An 18,032-nucleotide genomic window follows, 5' to 3' on the forward strand; every position below is an offset into this window, starting at 1 on the left:
TTTGAGGAGGCCCTCTATCCTTAAAAGGACTGCTTGCCTTATTCTGCACCCGTTGGGAAAAAAAGAATGCGACTTTGCAGTCTTGCCATTTATATAGGTGCCCCTGCCAGTGGCGATGTAATGCCAGCTCATACTTGGGTGACTCATCCTTGGCTAATGTAACTTGCCAGCAATATATGTTTTGGCAGCTGCAAGACCGCCAACTTGTTTAACATTTGCAGTGGCAAACTGGTATGCCCCAAACCAGTACAGTTTTATCTGCACCCTATGTAAAAGTAATTTATATAGTATTACCTTTAGGGTGTTTTAACCTCAACAAGTACAGTCAAAAACATTATTCATATTAGTTTCTACAGAGCTATACCCTTTAGGTTTACCTGATAAATATTGATCAAATCAGGGTTATTCTGTTTAACAAGGTTGTCTTGTCTTAAAACAGGTTGAGTATCCCTAATATGAAATTCCTGAGACCAGGAGTATCTCAGATTTTGAATATTTTTGGAATTTAGAATATATTGCATATACATAATAAGATATATTGGGGACACCCTTGCTCAGGTAGGGCAAAGCAGCCAAAACACTGAAGTGACAACTTGCGTGTATGATAATACATATCACTGAGCCGTTATTATAATGTGCATTGACATGACAAACATATTAAACCTCAAAAGTGATGAATATGATGTACAGACTGTATTTTAGTTCCCTTTTAAGAGGGTACATTGTGTGTATTTTTACGGAGGAACTTTTTGGGTTTTTTATTAGTGTATGTAGGCTGTCTGTTTGCACTTCTTGGGGAAGTGGCCGATAGGTCAGGTGTATCTCCGCCAGTCTTCAACTCTGTCATGCACTCTGTGCTATAAGCCATTAACTGACTGTTTAGACGTTACATTCAGCTAATGTATGATGTGGGTTAACATACACAACACATGTTTTTGCGAACAGAAATAAATGACAACATTAAAAAGCAATTTGCAGCAGTGTCTGGTTTTCCTGGTGTAATTGGAGGAATTTACTACACTAAAACTTCAATAGATACCTAGGAAGAATGAATTTGCTTTGTTGACCATAAGCAGTAACATTTCATTAACGCATAGAGCTGGTGTAATCATTTCGCTCCCAAAACCCCCAGGCATATTGAAACTTCCCACCCAGCATCTATCCACCGTCACAGCACTTTACGGGGGACCCCTAACCTCGCCAGCTCCCCAGCAATCGATCAAGTGATGGTGCTACATGGTGCTCGCAGCATCACAGGGTACCCCAACTGCGATCATTTATCGTGGGTCCTGGATTTGTGGCACTTCACGTAGGACACCCCACCCCTCCTGGTTCAGAAAGAATAAATCCACATATGTTGTTCACATCCACTCAGCAGTAAAAATAAAAACAATTAGAGGGAAGACAGGTGTCACTACGCCAACACTCAAAAAGTTTGGAACTTCGAAATATGGATACTCAACCTGTATTATGCGTAGGGCATCAAAATTCACAATTGTTTGCTAATATTATTTACATTTTAGTCAGTGATTTCCATTAATGCATATTTCAAATCTATATAGAATGAAGGAATCAGTATTAAATAAAATACATTTTACTAAGAATGTTTGAATAAACTGAACACATAACATGGTTATCCTTCATCATTTTAATTTTAGTCAGAATGACATTAAGATGTCACTTACAAAATATGTAGAAATTGTACATTTTATTTAAGAGAGACCTTTGTGCTGATTTATATTTAAAAAAAGGTAAAAAAAATTTGAAGTGAAAAGTGACTGACAACATGCCTAATTGTACTGCATCACTTGTATGTAGAAAGCTCACTGTTCGCTTTAAAATTTACTTTAAAATAACAACATGTCCCACATTCAGGTATTCTTTTTAGTTGACAGAAGAAAAACAGGTGAGAGATGCCAGCATGAGGGTAGAAAATTTCCTGCTCTGTGTTAGACTAAACACGTTTGGAGTCATATGAGCAATTATCACAATGGAATGTCATAGAGCAGTTTTTACTATTTTAAAATGACTATTTTTTTCTTTTACACCTTCATGCTTGAATGCATCACTGCATTATTAAAACACTGCTCCGTTTGGAGACAAACACACATACTGATGGTTTTTTGTCCATCAAATGGTGTGGAATTCACTTTCCACATGCTTTATACTTTTATAAATAAAATATTTGGAGAACTGATGATTGTTTCTTTTATCAATCTATCCGTTACCTAAGCCTGCTTATTCTAATAATAGTTTGGAGAAACAAGCCAGAGTGGATGGGGTGCCAGTCCATCACAGAGCACATTCTTACATGCATCCACACAAAATGGGATCTTACTTAACATGCAAGCCTTTTGAATGAGGTGGAAATCTAATTACCAGACAACCCAAGCAAGTACAATAAAATTGTACAAAATTCACACAGGCAATAGGTAGGGTTGACTTGTATGTATAATTTGTTAGACATTAGCCTGTGTGCCTACTTCAGTATTTTTAAGATTTGCCTTCTTTAAAGAAATTTTTCTGAACCTTTTTATGGTTTGGGTTCTGTTTTTTTGACAGTGGAGAAACACCATCTTAGTGTACAGCAGCTATGGTGCTGCTGTCCAGAAATGTCAGGAGTGTGCAGGCTTGGTGTCATCAATGTGGCTGTATAAACACTAAACAATTTTAGCATGTGTTTAGTTTATGATTCCTGGCAAAAGACTTGTGTGCTACTTCCTCTTGATTACAATTTTTGGCTTGTGATTTTAGTATAGACAAAATATAGGACTGATTCTTGGTTTAATTACTGCAGTGTTTTTTTTTTTTTAACTGCCTCTTGTTCATCATGGCAGTACAAATATGCTGCAAAGATATAAACACATCTACTAAGTATCAGGAAACAAAGATTTTTAGTGAAGCAGTATGTAGTTGTATGAAATGAAATCATCAAGACACTATATAAAAGCGGTCGGGATTGTCCTTCCGTCCTGTGAGTGCAAAGCGTAACGGTATTCCGCTTATCACAGACTTACTGCTTGCAGTACAAAGTGACGCAATGTGAGCAGAGTTCTGGTGCTCTCATCGTTCCCTTGCTTTTATGCACGTTCTTGGAGATTAGGTAGGCTATTTTTGGATTTGTATACAAAGAAATTTTGTCCTGCCTTACTTCTTCTAACTTGGTCACTTCATTAGCAGTCATTCATTGACTTTTGCGACACGACTAAAGGCAAAGCCCTCACTGACTCACTCATCACTAATTCTCCAACTTCCCGTATTAGGTAGAAGGCTGAAATTTGGCAGGCTCATTCCTTACAGCTTACTTACAAAAGTAACTCAAACCGATTATGACAGCAGCAATCCAAGCTGTGAGAAAACAGTAAAAAGGAGGCATGTCAGACGTTGTGGTACATTTTCTGATGCAGCTAGGCGGAAACAACTTCGTGACACTGCCGCCAAATACTCAGAAAAATCCACAAGTTAATAGACATGCTGTCGCTAAATACTAGCAGGCAAATCCACAAGTTCATAGACACGCTGTCGCTAAATATTCGCACGCAAATTCACAAGTTAATAGAGCTTCTGTTTCTAGGTATGATCCCAATAATAAAAAGCGGCTCATACGAAAGCAACAGGTTTGGCTCAAAAAACCCGATTGTGGATTTGCGTACAGCCACCGAAACTTTGTAATGGCATGAGACTTCAGGTCACGTGTCTGCAAAAGAACCTAATTGAGGCAACTATTTTTACTGGCAGTGGCTCAGGGGAGAGCTTTTTATTCCTCGCATCCCCGTTATACCCTCTGATCTTCCATTTCAATTCAAACGCCTCCAATTTCCAGTAAAGCTCTGCTTTGCAATGACAATTAAGTCTGAGGGACAAACCCTACAAAAGGTTGGCATTGATTTGAGGCAAGATTGCTTTTCACATGGCCAACTGTACGTTGCATGCTCAAGAGTAAGCTCAGTAAACAGCTTGGTCATATTACAACCGGAGGGCCGAACTGACAATGTGGTATACAAAGAGATCCTTAACAAATAATTATTTGTATATTTTCCCTCAGTTTAAAAATGTTTACTTTTCTTCTTAATAACAATTTTAAGGCAGTATTTTGCCGCTGCGAAGCACGGGTATTTTGCTAGTCAAATGTGAAAAACTGGCTGTGCAGAAATTTGGCTCCCCTTGTAATTTTGCTGATTTGAATGCATGTAACTGCCCAATACTGATTACTTTCAACACCAAATTGGTTGGATTAGCTCGTTAAGCCTTGAACATCCTAGACAGGTGTGTCCAATCATGAGAAAAGGTATTTAAGGTGGTCAATTGGAAGTTGTGCTTCCCTTTGACTCTCCTCTGAAGAGTGACAGCATGGGATCCTCAAAGCAACTCTCAAAAGATCTGAAAACAAAGATTGTTCAGTATCATGGTTTAGGGGAAGGCTACAAAAAGCTATCTCGGAGGTTTAAACTGTCAGTTTCAACTGTAAGGAATGTAATCAGGAAATAGAAGGCCACAGGCACAGTTGCTGTTAAACCCAGGTCTGGCAGGCCAAGAAAAATACAGGAGTGGCATATGCGCAGGATTGTGAGAATGGTTACAGGCAACCCACAGATCACCTCCAAAGACCTGCAAGAACATCTTGCTGCAGATGGTGTATCTGTACATCGCTCTTCAATTCAGCACAATTTGCACAAAGAACATCTTTATGGCAGAATGATGAGGAAGAAGCCCTTTCTGCACTCATGCCACAAACAGAGTCGCTTGTTGTATGCAAATGCTCATTTAGACAAGACTCATTTTGGAACAAAGTGCTTTGGACTGATGAGTCAAAAATTGAGTTATTTGGTCATAACAAAAAGCACTTTGCATGGTGGAAAAAGAACACCGCATTCGAAGAAAAACACCTGCTACCTACTGTCAAATTTGGTGGAAGTTCCATCATGCTGTATGGCTAGTTCAGGGACTGGGGCCCTTGTTAAAGTCGAGGGTTGGATGAATTCAACCCAATATCAAACAAATTATTCAGGATAATCTTCAAGCATCAGTCACAAAATTGAAGTTACGCAGGGGTTGGATATTCCAACAAGACAATGACCCAAAACACCATTCGAAATCAACAAAGGCATTCATAAAGAGGAAGAAGTACAATGTTCTGGAATGGCCATCACAGTCCCCTGACTTGAATATCATTGAAATTCTATGGGATGATTTGAAGCAGGCTGTCCATGCTCGGCAGCCATTAAATTTAACTGAACTGAAGAGACTTTGTATGGAAGAATGGTCAAAAATACCTCCATCCAGAATCCAGACACTCATCAAAGGCTATAGGAGGCGTCTAGGGGCTGTTATATTTGCAAAAGGAGGCTCAACTAAGTATTGATGTAATATCTCTGTTGGGGTGCCCAAATTTATGCACCTGTCTAATTTTGTTATGATGCATATTGCATATTTCTGTTAATCCAATAAACTTATTGTCACTGCTGAAATACTACTGTTTCCATAAGGCATGTCATATATTAAAAGGAAGTTGGTACTTTGAAAGCTCAGCCAATGATAAGCAGAAATCTAAAGAATTAATAGAATTTTTCATATGACTGTAATGTTCTTTATTTGTTAATTACTTGCCATTGCCATTTATCTGTTCTAATTTCTTTGCTCTTCATTAATTATATTTTGTGTTCATTGATAGTGGGTAAAATATAATTTTAGCTCACAGTCCTCAGGTGCTGCAATCATTTGAACTGTAGTTCCCTGAGAGTTATTTAGGTCATCTGTCCATTCAGATGAGCTTACTGTGGCATAAGCTCATTGTTTCTCTCCTTTTGATATATATATTTTGTTGTGTGGGTGGCACAGTGGCATAGTGGAAGTGCAGCTGCCTCACAATAAGAAGAGGAAAGGTTTGTGTCCCAGGCCCTCCCAGAGTGGAGTTTGCATGCTCCCCCTGTGTCTCCCACTGTCCAAAGACATGCAGGTTAGATGAATTGTCAACATTAAATTGGCCATGGTTTGTGTGTTTGCCCTGCGATGGACTGGCACCAAGTCCAGGGTTTGTGCTGTATTCTATATCTATCCACACCAAAATCCTGGTCTGGATTAAGAATGTTGGAAAATGACATGACACGACTTATTGTTGTTGCTTTGACACTGCAAATTTTGTAGTTTTCAGTTTTGGAACCAAAGTTTTTTAACTATCTTTGGATGTTTGACCTTCTCTTCCCTTTATTTTCTAGAACATTAGAACAATTTTGACATGAAAATGCCTATCAGTCCACTAACCTCATCAAACCTATTCAAGTAATTCCTCCAAACTGATGAGTTTTGAAGGTACCCAAAGTACCACCCTAGTTGATAACTTATTCTATGGTTCTGTGATAATTCAATTTAATAAACTGTACAAAATTAATAACATATCTTTTCAAGGTGTTTTGGCCTTGCATACAATACAGATGCCAGTTGTTCAGATTCATGTTCTAAAGAAAAAAAATGTTAAAAACAAAACTAGTTATATTCATCAAAGATATCTCTCTATTATAAAAAAAAATCTTGGGAGGGAAACGAGATGTAATCTTCTCGGAAGACACTTTGACGTCACGCGAGACAAGGCAGTGAGACAAAAGGACAGCTGCTATACAGGCTTTTAAATGATTGATGCACAGCATGACAAGCAGAACACACAGCTCGCCAGGAGCAGCTCGCCAGCAGCAGCAAGCCAGCAGCAGCAAGCCAGCAGATGATCCAACCACATCACCTTAGCATGCATTCAGCCCCCCCTTCACAACGCGAGCGGCAGAGATGCGAAGTGGCAAAAGGACACCTGCTGTATAGGCTTTTAAGTGATCGACGCACAGCGCGACAAGCAGAACACGCAGCTCGCCAGCAGCAGCAGCAAGACAGCAGCTGATCCAACCGCATCTCCTTAGCGTGCGTTCAGCCCCCCCTTCACAATGCGAGAAGCATTATACATCCTGAAAGAAAGAGATTTAACTGGGACCAGAAATAAAGGACAAAGAGTAGATGACAAAGTAGAATGTCGTAAAGAATTCAAAAATGTTGGTGCAGTACACATGCGGAGCAGGTTAGAGATAATGGAAGTACGAAAATTCAAAACTCTCAAAAAAAGGATAGGAAAGATCGCATTAGTGCAAACAAACGGAAACTATTACTCGGTGAAATAACAGCACAACGAAAAGAGATCGAATATATTGTTCGGAGTTAAACTTTAAGTCGGAGACTTGTAGATGATCTAATTAGTGTTGCCAGCGAGAATTAAAAGATTCCAAAAACATTGTTGTCGTATGAAGTCCCGTGAGATGGAGACTTTTAACATGAGATTCTTTCAAGTCACGCCCTACTTACAACTATTTTCAAACAAGACCACGGTCATCTAACCTCAGTCGTGTGAATGCTTTTGTCAGACACACTTCCTGCGCTCTCAGCTCTTATATAAATTTTAACAGGACAACAATTTTATACGTTCTAGATGACACGTCAACGACAAAGCGAAGAAGAAAGAGCATGGACAAATATTTGAGAAAGTCATTTTATTTATTAGAGAGAAAGAAACAATATTCACTCACAGGCATTGTCACGATGTATTCCAAAGATGGAATCAAAATTCAATGCGATCTTGAAGAAAAGTTATTTCCAAATATTGTTTTTACTAAAGTTTTAAAGTAAAAGTGAAAAAATGCATATGTAACAATCTCTTTAAATTGTATATCTGGTAAACCAAACCCTGGGGTGGGCGAGTGAAATGAGCAGGGAAGGTGCCCCATAGTCTAAAAAAAAAAAAAATCAAAAACTGAAATCTGTTGTTGTTTGAAACAGTACTCGGAACTTCATGCTTGCTAGTACCTTTAGTTGCTTGAGCAACAATATAAATCTCCTTACCATTAGCTTTTGCCGTTACTTCATTGAAACCATTGCCACATTTTCTGGATTAAAAAAAAACACTCTGATTCATTAATTAGAAAAAGGTACAAAAGCACTGTATATAAATGTTTTTAGATATCTGATTCATTAATTAGAAAAAGGTACAAAAGCACTGTATATAAATGTTTTTAGATATCCCACTGAGTTTGTTTAGTTCTGTAGAAAGAATAGAAGCTGTATCATGTCACCTATACAATGCTCAAAAAGGGCGTTCCTCAGTATGTAAAAGAAGGAGAAGACATTCTTCTGATATTTGAGAATTAAAACTAAATTAAATTTCAACACTTTAGGTACTTTAAAAATCATCTATGTACTGTTATGGAAGAAAACCTTAACAAACACTTCTTTGAATCTTCATAACACTTACAAAGCATTAGTAAATTGTTAATTCATCTCTGCAGTATGACCTACTAGCAAAATGTCATTTTAGAGTGGTTTGAGGTATCTTAACTGACACTTATTTTTCTTGATTTTTCATATTTAGTAAAAGACCTGTGAATCCATCATATTAACAAGCAATTTTACCATCATGTCCATATGCCACACTGCAAAAAAATAATCTATCTACTACCAAAAGTAGCCTTTGTTAAGGTTACTTAAGAGTAAATGAGTAATAGATGCATTTTTGCAGCACTAAGTGTTGCCGAAATTTCAAGGAAAATATGCAGCAGATAAACTGAAGCATTTCCATGTGGTTATCCTTTCATAAGGCTGTTGCAACTAAGTTTTGTTTTTGGATGCTGGTAAGTTTGTCCAATTTTTTAGAAGGAGGGAAATGTCATGAACCATATTTATTTTTAATTATTTCTGGGAAAGATACATTTTTCCTTAAACAAGATTTATAAATGTTATTTATGGTCAGAAAGCTTTTAAGTTAGATATTTCAATTGTATGTGTTGCCTTGTGAAAGGTATTTATTATTTTTGTGTTGGAATTTAAAGATACTGCAATGCCATTTTGTTTTTATTTGAACATCATGATTTTGGTGTCTGAATCCTAAGCAGTTGCCTGGGTCAATTCCACATTGGTATAAATTAGTGTATGGGTGAAACTTTTCCTATGTGACAATGTGGATACAGTTAGAACCCTTTGTGTTTATTTACCAGTTTTGACCCTGCTTTGTTTTCTTTTTTGAATTACAAGTTTACCTATCCTTTTGTTTAGTTGACAAATGTCTTGTCTTCCTTGTTTCAATTCTTGTCTGCCTATTGACTTCTCTTCACAGTTAGCCCCTTTAACATGTCTGCCTGTTTTTTTCCCCCAATGGCAGAACAGGAGCATGGTCACTAAATCAACTCACATATCCTTCCATGTGTGTGAAGGTGTAGCAATTGACTCAAAAATACAAAAAATTGTGAGGAATAACCCAATTCTAAAACACATCCAACTACTGTATTGGGAACAAAAAGTATCTCTTCAGGCAGTTGTGATAGAGGAAGTGTACAGACCAATACTCCCCATAAGATTCCTGTGAAAAAAATTAGAAATCTACTGTACACAGTTATCACCCCCAGAAACTTAAAAGATGAAAGTATGGGTTCTGGTACAGACACACTTGTATCAGGTTTAAACATGCGTAAAAATGCATCAGCCTTAGTATTATGATCACCTATGTTTATTTAGCTGACGCCTTTATCCAAGGCAACTTACAACATTTATGATATAGTTGGAGCACAGGCAGGTCAAGTGACTTGCTCATGGTCACACAGTGTCAGTAGCAGGATTTCAACTCGTCCCGCCACCTCAGGTTTGAAGTCCTAAGCCTTAACCACTACACCACACTGCCTTCCTGGTTGGTGCATCATCATAAAACTGAAACAGTTAAAAAAAAACCAGCTAGCAAGCTTGTCTTGCATTCAGTTATTTATCCATCCATCCATTATCCAATCCACTATATCCTAACTACAGGGTCACGGGGATCTGCTGGAGCCTGTCCCAGCCAACACAGGGCGCAAGGCAGGAAACAATCCCCGGGCAGGGCGCCATCCCACCGCACAGTTATTTATTTAATTTCAAATAATTCAAATTTTTGTGATCGGTAAAAATTATGGATTCATAGGCTGCTTCTTCAAGTCAATGGCCCCACTCTTCTGGGCCACTTTTAATTGCCAACTGTTTTACTGTGGGAAATGTATCTGTAGTACACTATACCCACTCTAAAGTGCCCCACATGTAGAGACTTATCAGCATGTGGACAGGTGCTTTAAGAAAGGAGACTTAAAGCTCATCACAAGCAGACCAAGCCATTGTCTTCAGACTTAGGTTGCATCTGTGCCAAGCATCAAAGCAGGTGCTCACTCACCGTACCATTTTTTATTGAAAAATGTCTTTTCCTCATATTTCCTGAATGAAGGGCACTGGCCAAATGAAAGTGTATGCAAGTCCTTGATCTTCTGGCAAACAGTTGGCCTGAGGCTGCCCTTTAATTACATGCTTGCTTATTTTTCTGATGACGGAGCTCTCTACGCCCCGGACACTCCCACATTTAATGGCAGCAAATTAGTAATTTTTTATGTTTTTTTAATGTAATGTGATTGGACACTCGTCAAGAAACTATTTCATGTTCACGTCAGTAGGTCATAGTTCACACCCGCCATTAATGTATCTACAGATGAGTGAGTGCAACTTTAAGTGGAACTTCAGAAATCGAAGACAATTCAGTTATTTCTTTAATGAAACATCCCTTCATAAATCATTCATTTCAAGAAAAAAATGAAGATATAGGGGCTTGGACCAGATCAACCTGACTTAAGAATTCAGCAGCTGAAAAGTTATCAAGGACAAGCTTACACAAAGGTTTTGTTCCTGCACATGCTCTGCAGATAGTCAAGACCTGTCCGAGGAGGATAGGTCTACCTGGAGAAGCTGGCATAAAAGCAGCTCCTTGATCACCATATTAAAGCACTTCGGACATGTCTCCTGGCTACTAGAGTCCATCTGCTCTGGATCTGTGGTCACCAGTGAGTCTCACGGAGCTGGTGGATAGTGGGCATACGAGTTGCCTCTGAGTCAGAGAGGAGTCGGCAAAGGAGCTTGAAGATGCCACCAAAGTGCTCACTAAGTGTCGTGTCTGCGATTGCTGATCTCGGAGCTCCTTTTTTACCAGCTTCTCCAGTAGTCCTGCCCCTTCAGCCAGTTGAGCAAGTGTATGAGATATACTATATATTTGTTTATGATTAGTAAAATAGTGGTGTGCCTTGAGATGATTTCAGTTACAAAAAGTGTGCCACTACAGAAAAAAAAGGTTGGGAAACACTGATCAAGACAATAGTATGTGGCTGAATTTTTTGCAGGTTTAGTGAAATGACTCACTTTAATCAGAAAGTAATTGAGAAATTTTCAGGCCTGAAGAAAAGGAGGCCAATATTTATGTTCAAGGAAATATAGATATTCTGATCGTAAAGGCAAAATAAGCATTGAGCAATGAATTATGCAATTTATACAGTTTGTAGTACATAAATACTTTGTATATCAGACTCCAGTTGTGATGGGTTTATGATGTTGCATACAGAATCAAATTAGTGTTTTATTTATGAATTTAAACATTTTCTTGCCTGCTTTGTAATCATAATGTTTTTTCCTGTCTTTAGAACAGAGAGTGAATCTAGCCTGAATTCGCTCAGACAAAGTGTTGGGTTTCATAATCAGTTAATCGTATTTCTTTTTGTGAAATCTTTGGAACAGTTATATTCACTTCAACCCAAACACCTCATCCGGGACAACATATGTTTATTTTTCTGTTTGCCATTTACTAGATTTCTTTCTGATTGCATTTATGAACATTTTAATTAGACAAGATTTATTTCTTTTATTTGTCTTTCAGGGTTCCCTTGGCCTGAAACTAGGGAGCATATTGCAAAAGCTACCTCTGATAAAGCGATGGTATCTCAGAGTCCAGGAGGTTCCAGGTGTTCAAAAAGCTGCTGCAAATTGTGGAATTAATTTCATTAGACTTCCCGAGCAAGGACCTGATGAGGCATATGAAGTCACAAATGTTAGCAGCTTTCAGGAGGAAAAACAGAATGATACTTCTTTCATAGGTGGCCCTAGACCCACTATGAACAAGCTAAAAGTAACCACTTTATATTTAATTTTGTAATGATATTTTAAATATTTTGTGTACAGTGGTAATTGTCTTTTAAACATACAATATTGACCTAAAGACCTTGGCTTTTAAAACCTTCCACTAATTAAATATCTGCAAAACTGATTTCAGATTCTGCAACGTCTTTCATGCAAGTACAAATTAAAAGTTACAGTATAAGAGTTACTCAGTAATGCTATTTAAAAAAAGGAAAACACAGTTAATCTAAGGACAACAATTGGCGAGGAAAGGGTAAAGGGAGGGCTACAGACAGTCAGGGATGATCAATGATGTAATGGATTCTGCTCTACTGAAGGTATAACTTCTTTTTCAGAATAAGCCATGACCTAGTAGTAGTCTCTTTGCTTAAATGTTGCATACATAATATGAAAATATTTTTAAATAGTTTATTTGTACTCTGCTGTAGCTGCAACTCTCAACCAAGACTATCAGTTGAATTTTGCCTTTAAGATATTTGCTTTATTTTTGTATAATTCTGATACTTTTATTTTGATTCTCTAGAATTATTTACTAACTAGCCATCCCCCGCGGCTGCACCCACGTAGTAGTGAAACAGGACAGTGTGGTGGGCCCTGCCCAGCTCCCCACTCCTGACGTCACGCTTCCCCCTCCCCTCAGCCCGCAGCCTCTGTCTCGGATTAGCGTGAATATATCTCTCCTGCAAGCAAACTATGATTTTTAGCGCAATGAGAGAAGTTGCAAAATAAACTGGAATGTTCAAGCAAATTTTAGAAAAAAACCTGATCTAAATCCATTAAGTAGTTCTCTCATTCGCAAGTTAAGCAGTGGTAAGTTACGCCCCGAGGCTGGTGCGTGAGTGAGGAGGGCCCTAGTCCATTCCCCTCGGCCCACTGTGTGTCTCTCGGATTCGCCCAAATAAATCGGTACCGCAAGCGAACTATGATACATAGCGCAATGAGAGAAGTCACGAAATCAACCGGAATGTTGAAGCCAATAATAGAAAAAAAAAACCAGATCTAAATCCGTTAAGTAGTTCTCTTGTGAAAAGCAGACAGATTTTATAATAATTCTTTACATTTATATAGCACTTTTCTCACTACTCAAAGTGCTCTCCACACAGGGAGGACCCGGGAAGCGAACCAACAATCTCCTTACTGCAAAGCAGCAGCACCACCACTGCGCCACCTGCCCTGCCTAAATACATATAGATATGTCACTGTTAATATTTTAAGTGTGATTTATGTGAATAGGAGAATAAAACTGATAAAGCTATCGTTAACATAGTACATTCATATACATTTGGTTCAAGCAGGTAGAGACACACTTAAGTGCAGAAGTATCAACTTGACACAAAGTAGGTAGGTTGGTAGGTAGGTAAATTTTAGGTTTCCCACTCTAAGAAAATATAAATTATATAGTTGTTACATATTCTGAGAGGGTGGCACGGTGGCGCAGTGGGTAGTGCTGTTGCCTCGCAGTTGGGAGACCTGGGGACCTGGGTTCACTTCCCAGGTCCTCCCTGCGTGGAGTTTGCATGTTCTCCCCGTGTCTGCGTGGGTTTCCTCCGGGGGCTCCGGTTTCCTCCCACAGTCCAAAGACATGCAGGTTAGGTGGATTGGCGATTCTAAATTGGCCCTAGTGTGTGCTTGGTGTGTGGGTGTGTTTGTGTGTGTCCTGCGGTGGGTTGGCACCCTGCCCGGGATTGGTTCCTGCCTTGTGCCCTATGTTGGCTGGGATTGGCTCCAGCAGACCCCCGTGACCCTGTGTTCGGATTCAGCGGGTTGGATAATGGATGGATGGATGGATATTCTGAGATAAAAAGTATACCCAGAATCAGTGGTTAGGTTTGTATGAAAAACTGAGAACAACATTTTTTACATTCAGTATTTCTAGAATCATGTAAGTTATTGAAAGAGGGTAGATATACAGGGTCAGATCATGTTAATTGTGTAACATCATTTGCAACTGCTACAGTCATATGAAAAAGTTTGGAACCCAAATGCATAATAATTTACTCCACTTTCAACAAAAAAGATAACAGTGGTATGTCTTTCATTTCCTAGGAACATCTGAGTACTGGGGTGTTTTCCGAACAAAGATTTGTAGTGAAGCAGTATTTAGTTGTATGAAATGAAATCAAATGTGAAAAAATGGCCGTGCAAAAATTTGGGACTCCTTGTAATTTTGCTGATTTGAATGCATGTAACTGCTCAATACTGATTACTTGCAACACCAAATTGGTTGGATTAGCTCATTAAGCCTTGAACTTCATAGACAGGTGTGTCCAATCATGAGAAAAGGTATTTAAGGTAGTCAATTGCAAGTTGTGCTTCCCTTTGACTCTCCTCTGAAGAGTGACAGCATGGGATCCTCAAAGCAACTCTCAAAAGATCTGAAAACAAAGATTGTTCAGTATAATGGTTTAGGGGAAGGCTACAAAAAGCTATCTCAGAGGTTTAAAGTGTCAGTTTCAACTGTAAGGAATGTAACCAGGAAATGGAAGGCCACAGGCACAGTTGCAGTTAAACCCAGGTCTGGCAGGCCAAGAAAAATACAGGAGCGGCATATGCGCAGGATTGTGAGAATGGTTACAGACAACCCACAGATCACCTCCAAAGACCTGCAAGAACATCTTGCTGCAGATGGGGTATCTGTACATCGTTCTACAATGCAGCGCAATTTGCACAAAGAACATCTGTATGGCAGAGTGATGAGAAAGAAGCCCTTTCTGCTCTCACGCCACAAACAGAGTCGCTTGTTGTATGCAAATGCTCATTTAGACAAGCCAGATTCATTTTGGAACAAAGTGCTTTGGACTGATGAGACATAAATTGATTTATTTGGTCATAACAAAAAGCGCTTTGCATGGCAGAAGAAGAACACTGCATTCCAAGAAAAACACCTGCTACCTACTATCAAATTTGGTGGAGGTTCCATCATGCTATGGGGCTGTGTGGCTAGTTCAGGGACTGGGGCCCTTGTTAAAGTCGAGGGTCAGATGAATTCAACCCAATATCAACAAATTCTTCAGGACAATGTTCAACCATCAGTCACAAAGTTGAAGTTACGCAGGGGTTGGATATTCCAACAAGACAATGACCTAAAACACAGTTTGAAATCTACAAAGGCATTCATGCAGAGGGAGAAGTACAATGTTCTGGAATTGCCGTCACAGTTCCCTGACTTGAATATCATCGAAAATCTATGGGATGATTTGAAGCAGGTTGTCCGTGCTTGGCAGCCATAAAATTTAACTGAACTGGAGAGATTTTATATGGAAGAATGGTCAAAAATACCTCCATCCAGAATCCAGACACTCATCAAAGGTTATAGGAGGTGTCTAAAAGCTGTTATATTTGCAAAAGGAGGCTCAACTAAGTATTGTTGTCATATCTCTGTTGGGGTTTATGCACCTGTCTAATTTTGTTATGATGCATATTGCATATTTTCTGTTAATCCCATAAACTTAATGTCACTGCTGAAATACTACTGTTTTCATAAGGCATGTCATATATTAAAAGGAAGTTGCTACTTTGAAAGCTCAGCCAATGATAAACAAAAATCCAAAGTATTAAGAGGGGTTCCCAAACTTTTTCATATGACTGTACAATAAACCAAGCACATGATGATCTGTTTTTCTGTTGTGTGAATATTTGGATTACTTTTATTATGATGTCTACCACTGAGTGCTTTTTTTCTACCACTTGTGCCTAGACCGTTTTGTCATACTTACATAGTTTTATTCTCCTGTAGAACTTCGCCTGATCGCATAGTTTTATTCTCCTGTAGAACCTCGCCTGATCGCACACACAACTGCCATCTCCCTCTTCAAAAAGAGTTTGACTAAATCAAAGGTTGTGTAAAGTATATGTATGTATAGGGAAACATCAGTTTCTTTGAATGCTTATAATTTTTCACCATTGAACCAGTAACTTTCAAGCTTTATACCTGTCAATACCCTTGACATCACCTCCCTATTTAATTTGCTGTCACCCGTGCCTAAAGTGCAACGTTTACAGATAGTTCGAATTTTCTTGTCTCTTGTCTCTGATCTTTGGTATTTTGCATGCAATTAGTTTCTTCCTTGTCCTTTGGTTCTGCCTTGTATCCAATTAGTAAGTCCAGGTGCTTGCAGAATATATCCCAAGATCAGTAAGTCATGATTAGTTAAATCTTTTTGTAAGATGACAGTATAATTTTACTTGGTTAAATAAATATTTGTTGTAAAATTACCTATAAATGTCTGACAACTTTAAAAGAATTTTTTAGTTTTCAGAAATTAAACTCTATTTGATGTAGAATTACTTGCTTCCATAATTTTGGCAGCTGCCAGTACTGTACTGTAGAACTGCTTGTATTTTAGGACTGCATGTATTGTTGAACTGTAGTTTTGGTTTGTAAAGCCCTATTTAAAGCAACCACTATTGAAAAAGCTTTCTCATGTTCTTATTCATACTTATGTGTTTCATATTGCTTTATTGTACTAACTAGCCATGCTAGCCATCTAAGAAATCTATATGATATATGATTGAAATCTATATAAATGATGAAGATCTCAGTCGACATTTGAAATGGGATTCATAAAAGCAGTGTCAAAGTTTATGATGCGGCATCTATTGGAATAACAAATACAGTGCATTTTATTACTTCAACGTACAGTGCATCCGGAAAGTATTCACAGCGCATCACTTTTTCCACATTTTGTTATGTTACAGCCTTATTCCAAAATGGATTAAATTCATTTTTTTCCTCAGAATTCTACACACAACACCCCATAATGACAACATGAAAAAAGTTTACTTGAGGTTTTTGCAAATTTATTAAAAATAAAAAAACTGAGAAATCACATGTACATAAGTATTCACAGCCTTTGCTCAATACTTTGTCGATGCACCTTTGGCAGCAATTACAGCCTCAAGTCTTGTTGAATATGATGCCACAAGCTTGGCACACCTATCCTTGGCCAGTTTCGCCCATTCCTCTTTGCAGCACCTCTCAAGCTCCATCAGGTTGGATGGGAAGCTTCGGTGCACAGCCATTTTAAGATCTCTCCAGAGATGTTCAATCGGATTCAAGTCTGGGCTCTGGCTGGGCCACTCAAGGACATTACAGAGTTGTCCTGAAGCCACTCCTTTGATATTTTGGCTGTGTGCTTAGGGTCGTTGTCCTGCTGAAAGATGAACCATCGCCCCAGTCTGAGGTGAGGAGCGCTCTGGAGCAGGTTTTCATCCAGGATGTGTCTGTACATTGCTGCAGTCATCTTTCCCTTTATCCTGACTAGTCTCCCAGTTCCTGCCGCTGAAAAACATCCCCACAGCATGATGCTGCCACCACCATGCTTCACTGTAGGGATGGTGCCAGGTTTCCTTCAAACGTGATGCCTGGCATTCACGCCAAAGAGTTCAATCTTTGTCTCATCAGACCAGAGAATTTTCTTTCTCATGGTCTGAGAGTCCTTCAGGTGCCTTTTGGCAAATTCCAGGCGGGCTGCCATGTGCCTTTTACTAAGGAGTGGCTTCCGTCTGGCCACTTTACCATACAGGCCTGATTGGTGGATTGCTGCAGAGATAGTTGTTCTTCTGGAAGGTTCTCCTCTCTCCACAGAGGACCTCTGGAACTCTGACAGAGTGACCATCGGGTTCTTGGTCACCTCCCTGACTAAGGCCCTTCTCCTCCGATCGCTCAGTTTAGATGGCCAGTCAGCTCTAGGAAGAGTCCTGGTGGTTTCAAACTTCTTCCACTTACGGATGATGGAGGCCACTGTGCTCATTGGGACCTTCAAAGCAGCAGAAATTTTTCTGTAACCTTCTCCAGATTTGTGCCTTGAGACAATCCTGTCTCGGAGGTCTACAGACAATTCCTTTGACTTCATGCTTGGTTTGTGCTCTAACATGAACTGTCAACTGTGGGACCTTATATAGACAGGTGTGTGCCTTTCCAAATCATGTCCAATCAACTGAATTTACCATAGGTGGACTCCAATTAAGCTGCAGAAACATCTCAAGGATGATCAAGGGAAACAGGATGCACCTGAGCTCAATTTTGAGCT

The 18,032-nt window shown here is 39.0% G+C and overlaps 1 protein-coding gene across 1 annotated transcript in view; it reads left to right on the plus strand.

The window, feature by feature from the left end:
* The window catches only part of gstcd (glutathione S-transferase, C-terminal domain containing), a 110,976-nt gene that overhangs the window by 25,124 nt on the left and 67,820 nt on the right, over positions 1–18,032 (plus strand). The window contains exon 4 of the mRNA XM_028805190.2: positions 11,741–11,989. Within this exon, the coding sequence (XP_028661023.2) occupies positions 11,741–11,989 (249 nt within the window). The remainder of the gene's footprint in view (positions 1–11,740; positions 11,990–18,032) is intronic.

The sequence above is a fragment of the Erpetoichthys calabaricus genome, chromosome 7 (genome assembly GCF_900747795.2).
Source record: "Erpetoichthys calabaricus chromosome 7, fErpCal1.3, whole genome shotgun sequence".
Taxonomy (NCBI): Eukaryota; Metazoa; Chordata; class Cladistia; order Polypteriformes; family Polypteridae; genus Erpetoichthys; species Erpetoichthys calabaricus.